General features: G+C 43.0%; 2 protein-coding genes across 6 annotated transcripts in view; one reads left to right on the top strand and one right to left on the bottom strand.

The window, feature by feature from the left end:
- Positions 1-604: 604 nt before the first annotated feature.
- LOC118393125 (divergent protein kinase domain 1A-like) lies at positions 605-17,314 on the bottom strand. Of its 4 annotated transcripts, none has more exons than XM_035785466.2 (7): positions 17,106-17,314; positions 15,792-15,875; positions 2,871-3,005; positions 2,597-2,704; positions 2,148-2,324; positions 1,638-1,853; positions 605-1,453 (listed from the first exon to the last, which is right to left on the bottom strand). In XM_035785466.2, the coding sequence occupies exons 1-7, from the start codon at positions 17,130-17,132 to the stop codon at positions 854-856; spliced, it is 1,347 nt and encodes a 448-aa protein (XP_035641359.1). In that variant the 5' UTR covers positions 17,133-17,314; the 3' UTR covers positions 605-853. The 4 variants fall into 4 exon arrangements, with proteins under 4 accessions (XP_035641359.1, XP_035641368.1, XP_035641386.1 ...); XM_035785475.2 differs by having other exon boundaries at positions 605-1,450; positions 17,106-17,310; XM_035785493.2 differs by lacking the exon at positions 17,106-17,314 and adding an exon at positions 16,264-16,413.
- LOC118393104 (coiled-coil domain-containing protein 18-like) overlaps positions 16,801-17,330 on the top strand; it is a 43,474-nt gene continuing 42,944 nt past the window's right edge. For both annotated transcript variants that reach the window (XM_035785417.2, XM_035785445.2), the window contains exons 1-2: positions 16,801-16,936; positions 17,151-17,230. In XM_035785417.2, the coding sequence (XP_035641310.1) occupies positions 17,180-17,230 (51 nt within the window). In that variant the 5' untranslated portion in view covers positions 16,801-16,936; positions 17,151-17,179. The remainder of the gene's footprint in view (positions 16,937-17,150; positions 17,231-17,330) is intronic.

The raw sequence follows: 17,330 nt of genomic DNA on the forward strand, positions 1-17,330 counted from the left end.
TCAGTCTAAACATTATACAAATTAAGGGGGAAATTAACCCCGTCCCCCTCAATTTGTAAAGCCTTTTTAACCAACGGTTTGATTGTCCCTCTATATACTGAAAAATAAACAACCAACAATGTCAATTGAAATGAATTCATTAGTCACTAATCTGGCTTTCACATGACTGAGCAGGGGTGCAGTCAGGTTAAAAACAAAAGGTCTATCGACTAGGGAGCCAGGCCCAGCCAATAAGTTTTTCCCCACAAAAGGGCTTTATTACAGACAGCTGATGAAAGAGTAATTCTCTGGGTGGCTGGTCTCGGATGATCCCACAGGCGAATTAGCCGGATGTGGAGGTCCTGAGGCCGGTTTGATGTACTGCCAAATTCATTAAGACTGAGGCAGTTAATGGTAGAGAAATCTAGTAAATCCTCTGGCAACAGCGCTGTTGAACATTCCTGCAGTCAGCATGCCAATTGCATGCTTCCTCAACTTGAGACATCTGTGGCGTTGTGTGATCAGTGGCCTGTCCCCAGCACAAGGTGCACCTGTGTAATGATCATGCTGTTTTGTCAGGTGGATGGATTAACGCTCAAACATTTGTACACAATTTGAGAGAAGATTTGTGCATATGGAACATTTCTTGGTATATTTTATTACAACTCATGAAAAACGGAACCAACACTTTACATGTTGCGTTTTATATTTTTGTTCATTATAGTTCCCTAAAAAGCATGAGGGGGCAGCAGTAGTGTTCATCTGTGTCCTGATTCTCCGCCCTTTCCCAAAGTGTGGATTTACAATGGTAGAAACTCTGTTCCAATCAATACTTTCAAATCCAGGGTCTGGATGTACCTATGTTTTCACATCATTAGGAGTCCTTAGTGTGTGATATCTTTTTCCACAACAAGCTCTTCAGGTTGTTCAGTATAAGCGAGTGTTCCATCTCCATCTGTTCGGCCGAGCCCTTCAATGCTATACATGCATACAGCTGTTTCTCCAGCTCCTCCTGAATGTCAGCCGGCACCCCGTTCAGGAGGTAATCCTTCAGTGCGCCGCACGCCTTGGCCAGGTTGGGCTGCGTCACCTCTGGAGTACACCGGTGCTTGGTGAGGTCACAGGAAGTGCGACAGTCGGCACCGTACAGACAGTCCTCTTCCGTGTCGCACCGCCGCTCCCTCATGGCTTTCTGGAAGGTGGCCTCGGGGACAATGTGGCGAGTGTCCATCACCTTCAGGTCGTGGCGGTCGTTGTAACCGAAGCCGTCCGCACTCACGTCACACATGAGGAAGGAGCCGAAGGTCCCGTGGAAGACATCCTCAACGAGCTCCAGGAGGCCGATGGAGATCTTGGCCTTGCGGGGCCAGGAGGGCGTGAACCACTGGTCCATGCTGCGTCGTACCCCCGCGGGGATCCACAGCTCCACCACCCAGGGCAGGCTGATGCCGTACAGGGGAGCATAGGGCACCTTCTCCATCACGTACAAGTTCAGAGAAAAAGGGAACAAGAGATATGGGGGGTATTGGAAGAGGCAGAGGAGAGAGCTGTGATGACTTTCATCACAAATACGCTCATGATTGCTAGATCATTTGTGTTGTCTGAAGAAAATAATCCCTGTTTTTATTCTTCATAAATGGGCATTCCTATTAGATTACCTTCTCCATCACATACAGGTCCCCACAGAAGCCCAGGAGCCTAGGGGTGTGCTCTCGGTCCTGCAGGACTATTGCTAGCAGAAACTCATTGAGCTGGAGAAGAGCCCACGTGGAGCGGGCCTCCGGCAAGGAGATGAGGCCATCTTTGTTGTAGTCGGCCACGGAGAAAACCAGGCTCACCAGGTCTGGAAGGTTGGCCTGTTCACCCACCTTGGTCTGGAGAGGAATAAAGGTTAAGAGATACCTTCGTAACAGAACTGCATTAATGGACACGCTAGCCACTAAAGTCATAACACACTAACAAAGATGGCAATAAGTTACGTGAATGTGAATACTGTGACAAAATATCAATTAGCATTTATGAAATATTGGTGCCCTGATTATAAAAGCATAATGTATGGATTATGAATGTGTTATGAAGACCTTCAAATAAGTGTTGTAGACATGAACCTATTAATAAAAGCTGGTAGTCTAATGGATCACACTGGGATGAGATGACAGTATTCTGACCTTGAGGTGGCTGAGGACCATCTCTTTGAACTTCTCCACGGAAGTTCCCTTGGTGGGCTTGTTGAAGGGCGATGCCTCCTTCCTGTGCTCCATCTCAGCTCCCAGGTTATAATGAGGAATCTCTTCCATTTGGCACTTAATCACCCCTTCTAGGTCCCCCCAGCCACCTGAGTACACCTGAGACACACATAGACCCACAACATGCTCGTGTTAGTTCCCAGACACAGAAGCACTGTAGCTCTAAACACTATGGGTGAATCTCAAAAGTCCTTCCTTGATTCCTCATGTCCTCTCTCCACACCACCTGCCCAATGTCAGAAGGAAGTGAGAAGCAGGTGGATTGGGGGAGAAGATCCTTGGATCTCCTCCAATCCTCTCCTTCCCTCTTACATTTTGGAAAGGAAAGACTTGAGATTTACCGTAGAACTAGGATCAGAGTCAGATCTGACCTGGTTGTTCGGCTTGGCAGAGAGACACTTCCCCAGGTACAGCGTGTCTTTTTCACACAGGCTTCTGCATGCCGAGCCGTCGATCACTCCTTTCCTGTACTTGTCACACTTGGATAAATAGACATGGTGTTGGTTTGTATAGTAACTCACAGGATGGTTTCAATCCAATATGGAAGCTGACACTGGAATGCTGTATTTGAAGGAATAGTATATTTTTAACCAGTAGGACGCTCCATCAATTTACTCATTTCATATAAGGAAATGGGGAACTCACTATGGAATTCTTGCACTCGTGTCCACGACACAGCTCTGAGTAGGATGAGTACTCCACATACACCACCCAGCTACCCACAAACACTGCCAGCCACGAGAAGAACAGATACTTCATGTGCAGGTAGGAGAATCGGGCCTGAAACAGAGAGAGCAAGGGAGTGAGGGAGAGAGAGTAGATAATGAGATAGAGGGGGAGAGAGAGTAGATAATGAGATAGAGGGAGAGAGAGCTGTGATGACTTTCATTACATAAGATCATGATCAGAATACATAAATAGGCATTCCTATTCGAAGAGTTCAGGTGGAACAGCCTCCTTTATGATACATGAACAGAACTTGACCCAGATATAGTGAGACTGAAGACGTGTAAACAGCATTTAGTTAATGTGAGTTTGATTATCCACATGAGTAAATATCATGGAATGTAGAAAATGTATGATAGGTATGCTAAATATTGCCCCACATTTATGTTGCAATAACGATAAATCATATTACCAAGAAAGCAGAAATGTCAGCACTAAAGGGATTTCCAGTCATTTCCATAAACAGGCTGGTCTAGTACCAGTAGTGTAGTTATCCAATGAATGAATGAATGAATAGCTCCTTCACTGGGGTGCATAATGAAATAAAAGTTTAACTGAGATTCAGTATGATAACAATTCTGCAGAATAGATGAGGTGAGAGATTAACAGATAACACACTAACACAATTTGCGCTAAAACAGGGTCAGGTTGTGAGACATGAAGATTCATAGAAAAAACAGATTCAAAACGATACTTCCTCAAAATCTAATGTCAATTTAGATTTGAGTAAGTTTCAACAGAATGCATTTCGAATGCATTGCTGTGCCAGAAAATCCTACCTTTCTCCATGTTCCTCAGGAACTAACAGCAAACAGATCCATTTGAAATCTAAATGCCACTCAATGAAATTTGGCCGGATTGCCGTAAATCCCAGACCCCTCGTGGCTTGACATTCTCTAATCAGACATCGTAAACCTGTTTACTGTGTTATTCCTCTCCAGAAGGGCTGGGTGATCATGTAAAATGTATAACACGTGAAAGGAATAATAACTATTGTTATTGAGAGGGAGAGCATGAGAGAGAAACAGAGTGTGCTTGGGGACAGGGATCCGATACAGCCATAGGGCTCTGGTAAAATGAAGTGCACTATATAAGGAATAGGGTGTCATTAGGTACATAGCCAGTGACAGACAAAGGAGGGAGGAGGGGTGAGGCCTTCTGTCTTGTTCCCAGTGTCTGTTGCGCCTGCATCTATGCTTGTTGTAGTCTAGCAACCATCTGTGAGAACAGACCATGTGACTCGTTCTTCCTAGACCGACTTGGCCACTGCAACAGAGAGAACAATAAATCACTGAACTGAGGTGGGTCATATAATGAGGGGGGAGAGCGAGAGACATATCTATATATTCTGTACGAGCCAGCATTGAGTCAATCATGTAATTTCATGTGATCCCATATAGTGGCTTGCGAAAGTATTCACCCCCTTGGCATTTTTCCTATTTTGTTGCTTTAGAACCTGGAATTAAAATAGATTTTTTGGGGGGTTTGTATCATTTGATTTACACAACATGCATTTACACAACTGCATAACTATCTACAACATATTACAGTCCTTCATTAAAACATAATTCTGCTCACTGCTATAACAGCACATTCATGTATACTATATAGGAAACTGTTAGTAATGAACTAGTTTATTCTAATTAGAGTGCAATTGATGGAGAAACAGGCCTTAAATTGGGATATACATGGGTAGTTGCCTATAGAGGGCCTTGTGGAGTACAGTAATACTTCATTATTACAATGACTATTGATTATGAGCTCTGTAATCAAACACCAATGTTTTTATGTGGTAACACATGGTTAGTTACAGGCAGACAGCTACTGTACAATCTTTATCCTTTTTGACACTCCAAATTGTTATTGCCTTTTGATAACATTTTTTTCCTGATTCATAATTCTAAATGGACTTTCTTAATGTTCTCAGTAGATCAATAATGGCATTACTTCAACACAGAAAGCTGGCTGAGTGGAGGAATAACAGACATTCAGAAACCCTTTCTATTCCATCTATTAATAATGACTATGTCCAATGTTTGACAGTGATGGACTCCCCTAGCCTCTCCCTCTTTCAGTTCCAATTTGCTTTATTGACATGACTCTGTTTCTCTCTGTATCTCTTCTGTGCAATTCTCTTAACTTAATACAGTACTTTGAGTGCCAATCTCAATTTATCCCTCTATTTCATGTTGTGATGCTGTGTGTGGATCTATAACCACTTCTTACTCAATTCCCACATTTCATTACCGTCCAATGACTATGGACAGAGTGATTAACCGACATGATTGTGAGTAAAGGTGAACTCTTGCATCGTCTTTGCCCAGAACAATACCACTTTCTAAAGATGAACCCTTTACGCAAATGAGGAAAAGTGAGTCCCTGTTTTCTGAATTGGATTTCTATAAGAACTCTGTTATTAGTGATGATGCATAAGACTGGGACTTGACAGATGTGCATTCCCTTCATCTTCCACCCACCCTTTTTCACTGACAGTAAAGATGACTCTTCTGAAATCAATTTAGCCCTTCAGTCTGTATCCATCTCGCTCTCTAATCTAATCCTTCTCTCTCTATTCAATGGACCTCTTACTGTAATGTCAGTCCATTACTCTCCTCTTTTGTCTTTGTCATCTCAGTGTTGAGAGCTGTGGAGTCTTTTTTATTTTACCTTTATTTAACTAAGCAAGTCAGTTAAGAACAAATTCTTATTTTCAATGACGGCCTAGGAACAGTGGGTTAACTGCCTTGTTCAGGGGCAGAACGACAGATTTGTACCTTGTCAGCTCGGGGATTTGATCTTGCAACCTTTCGGTTACTAGTACAACGCTCTAGGCTATGCTGCCGCTCCTGACTAGTCACAAGTCACTTCTCTATTGTGACTGCAGGTCCATATTTTAGCATATATCTCTCCCCACAGCCCAACCTCATTCTGTGGTCCTAGACCTGGACGGTGGTTGGAGCAGCTAGAGGTCAAAGAGCTGGAATCTCGGTTAACCCTTTTGTGCTTAGATTTTTCCATACTTGTGGGAAGAGTTGGTGCTTTCCAGATAAGTGTTCTCCCAGCCGTAGTGCCTTGATATTAAACCTAAAATATTCAGCATTCCACAGGACCGACAACTGCTCAGAGTGTCATTTACAACAGCATGCTGTCTAGTGTAGTCCATCTCTACATGCAGGCTGATCTCTGCCTCGGTCTCTCAGAGAACCAGATACACTTGACTTGGGAGGTGTGCCACAAAATATGATTAGTGCCAGGCTAATAACATAATCTGTAGCTTTCCTTGTAATTTCTCTGTGGCATTCCCTGGTCAAGTAATCTGAAGACCTCATACACTTGACTTTACACTGAGCGAACAAAACATTATGAACACCTGCTCTTTCCATGACATAGCTTTCACCTGGTCAGTCTATGGTCCCTTATTGATGTAACTTGTTAATTCCACTTCAATCAGTGTAGATGAAGGGGAGGAGACAGGTTAAATAATGATTTTTAAACCTTGAAACAATTGAGACATGGATTGCGAATGTGTGCCATTCAGAGGGTGCCTTTGAACGGGGTACGGTATTCGCTGCCAGGCGCGTTGGTTTGAGTCAAGAACTCCAACGCTGCTGGGTTTTTCATGCTCAACAGTTTCCTGTGTGTATCAAGAATGGTCTACCCAAAGGACTTCCAGCCAACTTGACACAACTGTGGGAAGCATTGGAATCAACATGGGCCAGCATCCATGCCCCAACGAATTGAGGATGTTCTGAGGGCAAAAAGGGAGTGCAACTCAATATTAGGAAGGTGTTCTTAATGTTTGGTATACTCCGTGTACTGTATATACTGTATGTTTAGAGTGAGCATAAAATCAGTTGGAGTCCTAGTACTTTCCCAGTGTTTTTTTACAAACCTAAACTGAATGAACTAATCTCGATTAACCCAGAACTAAAGTATTGCGTAATTGGTCAGAGGCTCGATGAAGTTCAGGGTCCATATGTGGGAAGACAGAAAGAGTATCAGAACTGAAACAAAGAGCTCCACCTTCTCTCTTTGCAAGTTGCGGGCAAATCGATTGCCAAATGTTCCCTCCCCTTTCGAAATTCGAAAAAGATGCTAACACCTCTGAAACCAAGATTTGTCCAAAGCACCGGAACTAATGCTGCTCGTTATCTCACGCATGCCATTGTACAAATCATGACAGATCTACAGTAACATTTATGTTTACATAGTCTGTCCATGAGAGATTAAGAGAACTGCTACAAAGCAGCATGACCACACAAACAATACACTGTGTTCCATATTGATTATTGCGTAGGAAGGTGCTGTAAATTGCATCCAACTGCAAAGTCATTATAGATAACACTCTGAAGGAAAATAAATATGTGGTTGTTCTTTAAAAATCAATGTTTTGAGGGCTTTCATTTGAACTGTGATTATGCATTTCTCACTCCTATACAGGATCCCATAGGCTGCTGGTGGGGAAAGAGCAAGGCTACGTCCCAAATGACTCCCTATATAATGCAAATAGTGCCCTGTGGGCCCTGGTAGAAAATAGGGTGCCATTTGGGATGCACTGAGTGTGATATCTCTCTGAGCCTGCACAATGCACACAGCAAATAGTAATGACACCTCCTTCCTTTAGAGACTTGGAGTCCTGGGAGGAAGAGATGGATGCTGGGACAGATGAGTTACTGGTGCGTAACTCCTATGAGAGAGAGGGAGATGCAAGCAGAGAGTTTACACAGGTGGTACAAAAAGAAGCTCTCACCAGGAAACATCTTCCACGCTTGATGATTCCCATGTGTGTGCACTGTGCATAAGCCTATTAGTGTTCCCCATCTAGAATATAAGGGAGGGAAATGGTTTGCTTTTGTCTGTGACCCAATCTTTTAATTCTCCCTCTCCATCCATCCCTGCTTCATCTCCCCTCTCTCTCTCTCCCCTTCATCTCCTCTCTCTCATCTCTATCCCTCGCAAGGCAGTTATCCCACTGTTCCCCAGGCGCCGATGACGTGGATGTCAATTAAGGCAGCCCCCTGCACATCTCTGATTCAGAGGGGTTGGCTTAAATGCGGAAGACACATTTCAGTTGAATGCATTCAGTTGTACAACTGACTAGGTATCCCCCTTTCCTCTCCCTGTTCATATGTCCCTCCCCTCCATATCCCTCTATCCCTCTTTCTCTCTCCCCCATCTCTCCATATATCTCTCTCTTTCCATTTCTCTCTCTTCACAGCTGGAGAGAGTGCCCATTAGAGAGGACTAGCTTTATGATCATGAATAATGGATGAGTGGTGAGCAGGGCTGCAAAACAAGTGTCAGCATAGAAATGGATCAAGAGCAGAAAACATTTCTATCTTCTCTCCCTGCGTATATGGATGCCAAAGAGACGTTTCAGGTCACAAATAACAAGTGCTTTGTCCATGTATTTGTTGTGCATCCTTAAGTTGCATGGACTCAATATCTGGACCTCTGCTCGGTGTCAATTAAAAAGGCTGGACTGTAGTTAGGGTTAGTTAGACTATAGTCCCAGCACACCAGTGGTCTCTGTGTGTCGATTGAAATGTTGGTATCTCCAGCATGTTTCAGACATAATATGTAGGGGATAATCAATGACACTTTCTGCAGTTCCTTCTAAGGAAATAAAACCCAAGGCCTGGTGGGATGCATGATTATTTAGTGGCTAAACAATGGCTAAGGCTGTGTCCCTTTATAGTGCACCACTTTTGACCCGAGATCTTAGGGCAAAGGTAGTGCCCAATAATGACTCTTTCCATCCTTCCCATCCACACACCCCATTACATCACCACAGCTCTGATTACAGCTGGTAATTAATAACAAGCAGTCACAACAGCCAGGATCAATGCTGCCTCATTAGCTGTGTTTTAGGGCTCCATCCCCTTTATAGTGCACTTCTTTCTACAAAAACACTATATAGGGAATATGGTGCCTTTTGGGAATCACACACTCTCTATTTGTGTGCCTGGTGCAGGCTCTGGGAGATGTAACACTGTCTCGGTCTGTCTGTGCTATGTGCAGGAGCTATGCGTTGCCTGGTTGAGCGGACTCATCCCAGTCCCAAATCGGACAGCAGGCAATAAGAAAGACGCCACCTCTCCCTCCTGGTCGAGGACACACCCCAATCCCCACACTGACTCAGCACTGCGACAATAACACTACATGTTAACAGCAGATTTTGGGCCAGTTTTTCACTTACATACTGTGTAGATACATATGACATGTTCATGGCCTGTTGTAAGTTACAGTCTCCTAACATACAAGCATGCAAAAATACACAGCCTTGCTCTCTCTTCCTCACATATGCGCACACACAAACAAGCACACACACGCACAAACAATCACGCAAACCTACACACACGCACAGAATAGCAGAAGTTGCCACAACAACTTAACACATTGCTTTTTAGCTCTCCTCTTGTGTCACAGGACAAAGTGACATGTCAATAGCATTTAATTCTGACTTCCTGCTCTTCTGCCCCAGATTAGTTAATCAGTTCAGCCTATCGAGCATGTCCAAAATACAAATGAAGTTTACACCTAAGGAGAGTGGGGTGGGAAGAAAATACTAACCAGCTAAATGCTGCATCTTAAGTAATATTGATTAAATTAGGCTCCCACCATGTCCTCTGGGACAAGCTTAGACCTCAAACAGTGGTTTGTGAACACATGCTGATAGATTCATGCACTGAAGAGCATGGAGAGGAGGCGATATGGGAGAGAATGGAGAGATGGGGGAACACCTGCGTGCTCTCGAGGAGAGTTGTGGAAAGATGAGTTGACAAACAGCTCCTCCTTAAACCTCCCCACATCTGAGTTTAACTGACTAAAATGTAGGTAACCAAATCTTCCAGAAACATACCATTTAAAACTTTGAATAATTTGCTCTGTTCTGGGCATGTGTGTTCTAGTTAGCACTGTCAAACTGTGCCAACATCAAATAAGATGATCAGCATCTTCATCATATCCCCCTATTGCACATACTGACACAGTTCCTCATATTCAGGCTCGGGCCACATCAGACCTGGTTCTCTCTCTTACTGGACATCGGTCATTTTAATTTTTAATTGCCATACAAAAATACAGCAGTGCCTGATCACATGTTCATACTGTGTTAAATAGGTGACAAATCACAACAGACACGGTTCTAGGCTACCCATATTAAAATGTGCAGCCAGGGCTACGTGTTTGGTGATCTCAACTATGGCTTTCACAAAGGCCCATAGGGCTTTGGTCAAAAGTAGTGCACAATATATAGCGAATAGGGTGCCATTTGGGATGAGTCATTCCCAGGGTCTAACTCTGGTGGTAAAGGACTCAAGGAGCATTGGATGTCAGATCTGGATGACTGGGTACAATAAACTGGACCCAGCATGGCAGGATTTCCCTGTCTCCTGACAGACAGGATCCATGGAGCAGTTATCTCGGCTGGACCACTGAGCTCTGCACCCCCTGACAACCATGGCCTTCCACAGTATGTAGCCTATGTGGAGATTCAATTTTGGACCACTGTGATAACTTCCGCCACACGCAGTGCAATGTCTGACACTATTACGAGTAAGTCGGAAAGCAGACCCAACTGTAGACAATACGTCTTTTGATGCTCAGGATTTGTTGAATGTTTTGTGGAACGATTTGTAATCTCTCATGGCTGTTTACGCAAGATTTTTGGTCTGGTTTAATGAGATTAAATTACTTGTGACATTCTGGGAAATTCTGTAGGCTACGGGGAGTACAATTTTAAACAGTGCTCTGCATAGATAAAACAATCACAAGGAATCCATATCTCCAAGTAGGACATCTGCTTTGGGTTTTATTTACAGTTGAAGTCTTTGCCAAATACATTTAAACTCGGTTTCACAACTCTTAACATTCAATCCTAGTAAAACTTACATACACTGAATTAGTACTTGGCAGCATTACCTTTAAATTGTTTAACTTGGGTCAAACATTTCAGGTAGCCTTCCACAAGCTTCCCACAACAAGTTGGGTGAATTTTGGCCCATTCCTCCTGACAGATCTGGTGTAACTGAGTCAGGTTTGTAGGCCTCCTTGCTCGCACACACTTTTTCAGTTCTGCCCACACATTTTCTATAGGATTGAGGTTAGGGCTTTGTGATGGCCACTCAAATACCTTGACATGGTTGTCCTTAAGCCATTTTGCCACAACTTTGGAAGTATGCTTGGGGTCATTGTCCATTTGGAAGACCCATTTGCGACAAAGTTTGAACTTTCTGACTGATGTCTTGATGATGCTTCAATATATCCACATAATTTTCCTACCTCATGATGCCATCTATTTTGTGAAGTGCACCAGTCCCTCCTGTAGCAAAGCACCCCCCCCCCACAATGCTGCCACCCCTGTGCTTCACGGTTGGGATGGTGTTCTTCGGCTTGCAAGCCTCCCCCTTCTTCCTACAAACATAACAATGGTCATTATGGCCAAACATTTCTATTTTTGTTTCATCAGACCAGAGGACATTTCTCCAAAAAGTACGATCTTTGTCCCCATGTGCAGTTCAAACCGTAGTCTGTCTTTTTTATGGCGGTTTTGGAGCAGTGGCTTCTTCCTTGCTGAGCGGCCTTTCAGGTTATGTCAATTTAGGGTTTGTTTTACTGTGGATATAGATACTTTTGTACCGGTTTCCTCCAGCATCTTCACAAGGTCCTTTGCTGTTGTTCTGGGATTGAACGCGTCTCCTTCCTGACTGGTATGACGGCTACGTGGTCCCATGATGTTTATACTTGCGTACTATTGCTTGTACAGATGAACGTGGTACCTTCAGACGTTTGGAAATTGCTCCCAAGGATGAACCAGACTTGTGGAGGTCTACCATTTTTTTATGAGGTCTTGTCTGATCTCTTTTGATTTTCCCATAACGTTAAGCAAAGAGGCACTGAGTTTGAAGGTAGGCCTTGAAATACATCCACAGGAACACCTCCAATTGACTCAAATGATGTCAATTCGCCTATCAGAAGCTTGTAAAGCCATGACATAATTTTCTGGAATTTTCCAAGCTGTTTAAAGGCACAATCAACTTACATTTACATTTACATTTAAGTCATTTAGCAGACGCTCTTATCCAGAGCGACTTACAAATTGGTGCATACACCTTATGACAACCAGTGGAACAGCCACTTGCATCTAAATCTTGTTGGGGGGAGAAGGATTACCTACCCTTACTTACCCTATCCTAGGTATTCCTTGAAGAGGTGGGGTTTCAGGTGTCTCCGGAAGGTGGTGATTGACTCCGCTGTCCTGGCGTCGTGAGGGAGTTTGTTCCACCATTGGGGGCCAGAGCAGCGAACAGTTTTGACTGGGCTGAGCGGGAACTGTACTTCCTCAGTGGTAGGGAGGCGAGCAGGCCAGAGGTGGATGAACGCAGTGCCCTTGTTTGGGTGTAGGGCCTGATCAGAGCCTGGAGGTACTGAGGTGCCGTTCCCCTCACAGCTCCGTAGGCGAGCACCATGGTCTTGTAGCGGATGCGAGCCTCAACTGGAAGCCAGTGGAGAGAGCGGAGGAGCGGGGTGACGTGAGAGAACTTGGGAAGGTTGAACACCAGACGGGCTGCGGCGTTCTGGATGAGTTGTAGGGGTTTAATGGCACAGGCAGGGAGCCCAGCCAACAGCGAGTTGCAGTAATCAAGACGGGAGATGACAAGTGCCTGGATTAGGACCTGCGCCGCTTCCTGTGTGAGGCAGGGTCGTACTCTGCGGATGTTGTAGAGCATGAACCTACAGGAACGGGACACCGCCTTGATGTTAGTTGAGAACGTCAGGGTGTTGTCCAGGATCACGCCAAGGTTCTTAGCGCTCTGGGAGGAGGACACAATGGAGTTGTCAACCGTGATGGCGAGATCATGGAACGGGCAGTCCTTCCCCGGGAGGAAGAGGAGCTCCGTCTTGCTGAGGTTCAGCTTGAGGTGGTGATCCGTCATCCACACTGATATGTCTGCCAGACATGCAGAGATGCGATTCGCCACCTGGTCATCAGAAGGGGGAAACTTAGTGTATGTAAATTGACCCATTGGGGTTGTGATACAGTGAGTTAAGTGAAATAATCTGTCTGTAAACAATTGTTGGAAAAATGACTTGTGTCATGCAGAAAGTAGATGTCCTAACTGCCTTGCCAGAACTATAGTTTGTTAACAAGAAATGTGTGGAGTGGTTGAAAAACGAGTTTTAATGACTCCAACCTAAGTGTATGTAAAGTTCCGACTTCATCTGTATGTATGTATGAAATCGGCATGTCTTACTGGAGCGACCAACCGGCGCGTGACGGTGTACCATCATGTTGACCTCATTAGGAAGATGCAGAGTGGCCTGGAAAAATCTCTGTGGGTCTAAGATGGCAGACACACACACACACTCCCCCTTGTGACTGCTGTCACTTTTCACTTACATGGCTACTCACACAGCGGTGTGAAGGAAAAACAGGCACAAAACAAAAAACGCAGCTCAGAGTGTGTCTCTTGGCTGAACAAAACAGACATATGAGATGAGACCAGGGTTTTTGATTCCGTCTGTAAAATAAATTACATTTTTAATAGATATGTTGATGACTGGGGGAAAAAACAGCTACAAACATGAACCATATCTAACTAAATAAAAAAAAGTTGGGCTCTATAAGTTGCAGTAAAACACCACTCGCATTGTAAAGGTTGGATCTCCTACATGGTCTACACCGTTTCTCAGCTTTCCAAGTTGATTCAGAAAGTATTCAGACCCCTTGACTTTATCCATATTTTTTTACATTTAGTTTCCCCCCCTCAATCTACACACAATACAAAATTCTGACAAAGCAAAAACAGGTTGACATTTTTGCTAATGTATAAAAATAAATAAAAAGATGACAAGTTGTCCTTTAAAGTTCATGTGGATAATCTTGTGACAAGCTTTAACTGAAATGTTGTTGTTTTTTCGTAATAAGGCTTGCTTCCCGCTTATGGCTAGAAAGAAGCTTGTTCAGGCCATTTTAATCTCTGTAATTGATTATGCTCCGTCTTACAGAGACTGGACTCTTTATCATGCATCATTGCGCTTTATTACAAATGCCAAGTCACTCACCCACCATTGCACCAAATTGGACCTCACTTTATATGCGTAGAAAGATACAAATGTATGTGTTCATCTACAAAGTCCTTTTGGGTAAACTCCCTTTTTACCTCTGTAGTCTGGTCTCCTTCACCACCAGCAGTTACCAGACCCATCTGCTAGGTGGTTGCTACTTAAAGTCCCCAGGACATTCACAGTATGAGGCAAGACTGCCTTCTCTTCTTGTGCATCAGACGCATGGAATAATCTACAATCCATGCTTCATCCAGATATGCAAGTGTCACTGAATAAATTTAAAATACTGATGGGAGACTGTTACAGAGGAGTGTAAATGTTTTTTTTAGGCTGGATCATGTTGTTGTATGTTTTAATTATGTAATGTACTGATTGTTGCTGCCTTCTTGGCCAGGTCTCCCTTGAAAAAAAGAGACTCTCGGTCTCAATGGGCTTTTCCTGTTTAAATAAAGGTTAAATAAATACAAAAATACAGGACCTATACAGAGGAAAGCCCCAAAAATTGTCAAAGACTCCAGTCACCCAAGTCATAGACGGTTCTCTCTGCTCCCTCACGGCAAGCGGTACCAGAGCACCAAGTATAGCATCAAAAGGCTCCTTAACAGCTTCTACCCCAAGCCATAAGATTGCTGAACAATTAATCAAATGGCCACACAGACTATTTCCATTTCCCCCCCCCTCCCATTGGCACAGTACTGGTATCCCCTGTATGTAGCCTCGTTATTGTACTGTGTTACTTTAGTTTATTTGGTCAATATTTTCTTAACACTTTCTTGAATGGCACTGTTGGTTAAGGGCTTTTAAGTTAGCATTTCATGGTAAGGTCTAGGTGTAGACCTGTTGTATTTGGCGCATGTGACAGTTTGATTTGATTTGATCAAGTTGGTAGAAACATCTCAAGGATGATCAATGGAAAGGATTTTTGAAATGGAAAACATTTTTGAAATGTTTTATCCATTTTAGAATAAGACTGTAACGTAACAAAATGTGGAAAAAGAGAAAGGGTCTCGATACTTTCCAAATACACTGTATACTAAGTGTACAAAACATTATATACACCTGGTCTTTCCATGACATCGACTGACCAGGTGAAAGCTATGATCCCTTACTGATGTCACTTAATGAAGGGGAGGAGATTGGTTAAAGAAGGATTTTTAAGCCTTGAGGCAATTGAAACATGGACTGTATGAAATTCAGAGAGTGAATGGGCAACACAAAATATGTAAGTGCCTTTAAACTGGGTATGGTAGTAGGTGCCAGGTGAACTGGTTTGTGTCAACATTAGAATTTTAGAATTCAAGAACAATTTTTCAACAACATTACAACATTAGAATGCAAAGAAAAACATTATCGAGCAGTCCTTGGGATTGAATGCAGTGCTCTCATCCATGGAAAAATACCTGGTTATATCCTCATGTCTTGTGTGAAAGCTGGATGATCCCTGTTGCTACAGAAACGGCGAGTGCCTACTGAATTGGGCATCGACAGTGCAAGTACGCTATTGGAAATGAAATGGGATCAATCCAATACTCAAAGAAACAGTTGTATCAGAAACAACAGCCTCAATGACAACCATATAAAGGCCAAAATTACAATTTACCGAAGATTAAAATATTGCAAATGAATGTATATGAAATCGTGTCCAAAAGAGCCGTATAATGTTCAAAGTAGCCTACCATACAGGAACATTAATAATCCTAACTGTCCAATAGTGAATAGGTGATTGTCCGATCACGATAAAGTATAGGAAAGATTTCCCACTGGGTTTACCTGTATGTAGATAGGCTTCCTCAGCCAGACCCATGAAAACAGACTTCTTGCCATGGCAAATAGAGCACATCTCACAACACTAACCTGCCAGAGGAAGAAATCACAATAAGAAGCGAAACATAGAAATCTAATCTCGTTTTCTGCACAATTATTCTGCCTTCTTGTGTAGCAATAATTAACCACAGTGTGTACAAATAATAACAGTCCATTTCACCAAATCCTTTCTCATCCTCCGTCAAATAAGCTCTTCCTTGGAAGTGCGCTTTCAGTGCTGCAAAATAGCAGCCACTTGAACGCTGCAGTACTCTGCCCACGAGACAGAGTAGGAGGGGATTGTATAGGAAAAGGGGTCCTTGATACAGGCGTATAGATTACAATACTGTCACAAATGTTAAAGGCCCAGTGCAGTAAAAGACGTGATTTATCTACGTTTTATAATATTTCCACATAATGACGTTGAAATAATACTTACAATTTTGAAAATGATGATAATGCTCCTTTTTTAGTGTAAGAGCTGGTTGAAAAAACTGCATGACATTTCAGCCTGCTTTAGTGGGATGGAGTTTTGTCCTGCCTTGAGACATCCCCAAGCGGTAACTTAGTTAATAGACCAATAAGAAAGAGTTCCAAAACTCTGCCAAAAACGACTATTTTTCAGTTTTCCCCTCGCAAAATTCTTGCTTGAGAAATTGGTCTTTGCTAAGAAACGATTGTTTTTGACCATTTTTAATTGAAAACAAACAACAATCAGTGATGTACTTAATTGTTAACCAGAAATGATTTGCTATAGAGATAAAAACGTCTGCTTTGTACCGTTTAAAGAAAAGCTGTTAGGTAGACGGCTACTATGTACTACTGTATCTGTCTAAACAGCACACAGACAAAGTTGTCAAATAGTTTCTATACCGTCTTTGGTCTTACTAAAAACGGTTACAAAGAAACACGCACGTTCTATGATGTTACGTCAGTTAATCATGAAGCAGAGCGCAGGATTCCTATCATGTTGTAAAACAACACCACTTCATCCAGCATGTAGAGAGAAGTGTGGAGTGAGTGGCAGGCGAGCTTGATTGTATTAACTCTTCGCACCTATGTTATTTAGACTTTATGTTGAACCGCACCATGTCCACCGATTAACCAAACAGGTAAGAGCAGCACATAACGAAGTAACTAAGCAACTGCCTCCGAACAAGCCATCTACTTACTGGTGGCTAACTAACATAAGCTAGCTAGCTAACAAATGTGCTAGTTAACGTTAGCTAAAATGCTAACCAACTGTAATATGTCGCTGACTTGGTGTTATTGTTGCCTTACCTCTGAAGTTTGATGTACATACTTCATTGATTTTATTGCATCCAGATTGCCACTGTACACACACTCTCACCAGGATGTCTGAAGAACGCAGGGTCTGTAGCAGTGCCCCACAAGTTGAGTCAAAGGTGAGACAAGCTCACCGTAAATAGAGGCTTGCAAGAGATTATACTTTTTCTTTAATGTATGTGATTCATTTATCAAATAAACTGCTATTCTATGGAGGAA

The sequence above is a fragment of the Oncorhynchus keta genome, chromosome 1 (assembly GCF_023373465.1).
Source record: "Oncorhynchus keta strain PuntledgeMale-10-30-2019 chromosome 1, Oket_V2, whole genome shotgun sequence".
In the NCBI taxonomy this organism is placed as follows: Eukaryota; Metazoa; Chordata; class Actinopteri; order Salmoniformes; family Salmonidae; genus Oncorhynchus; species Oncorhynchus keta.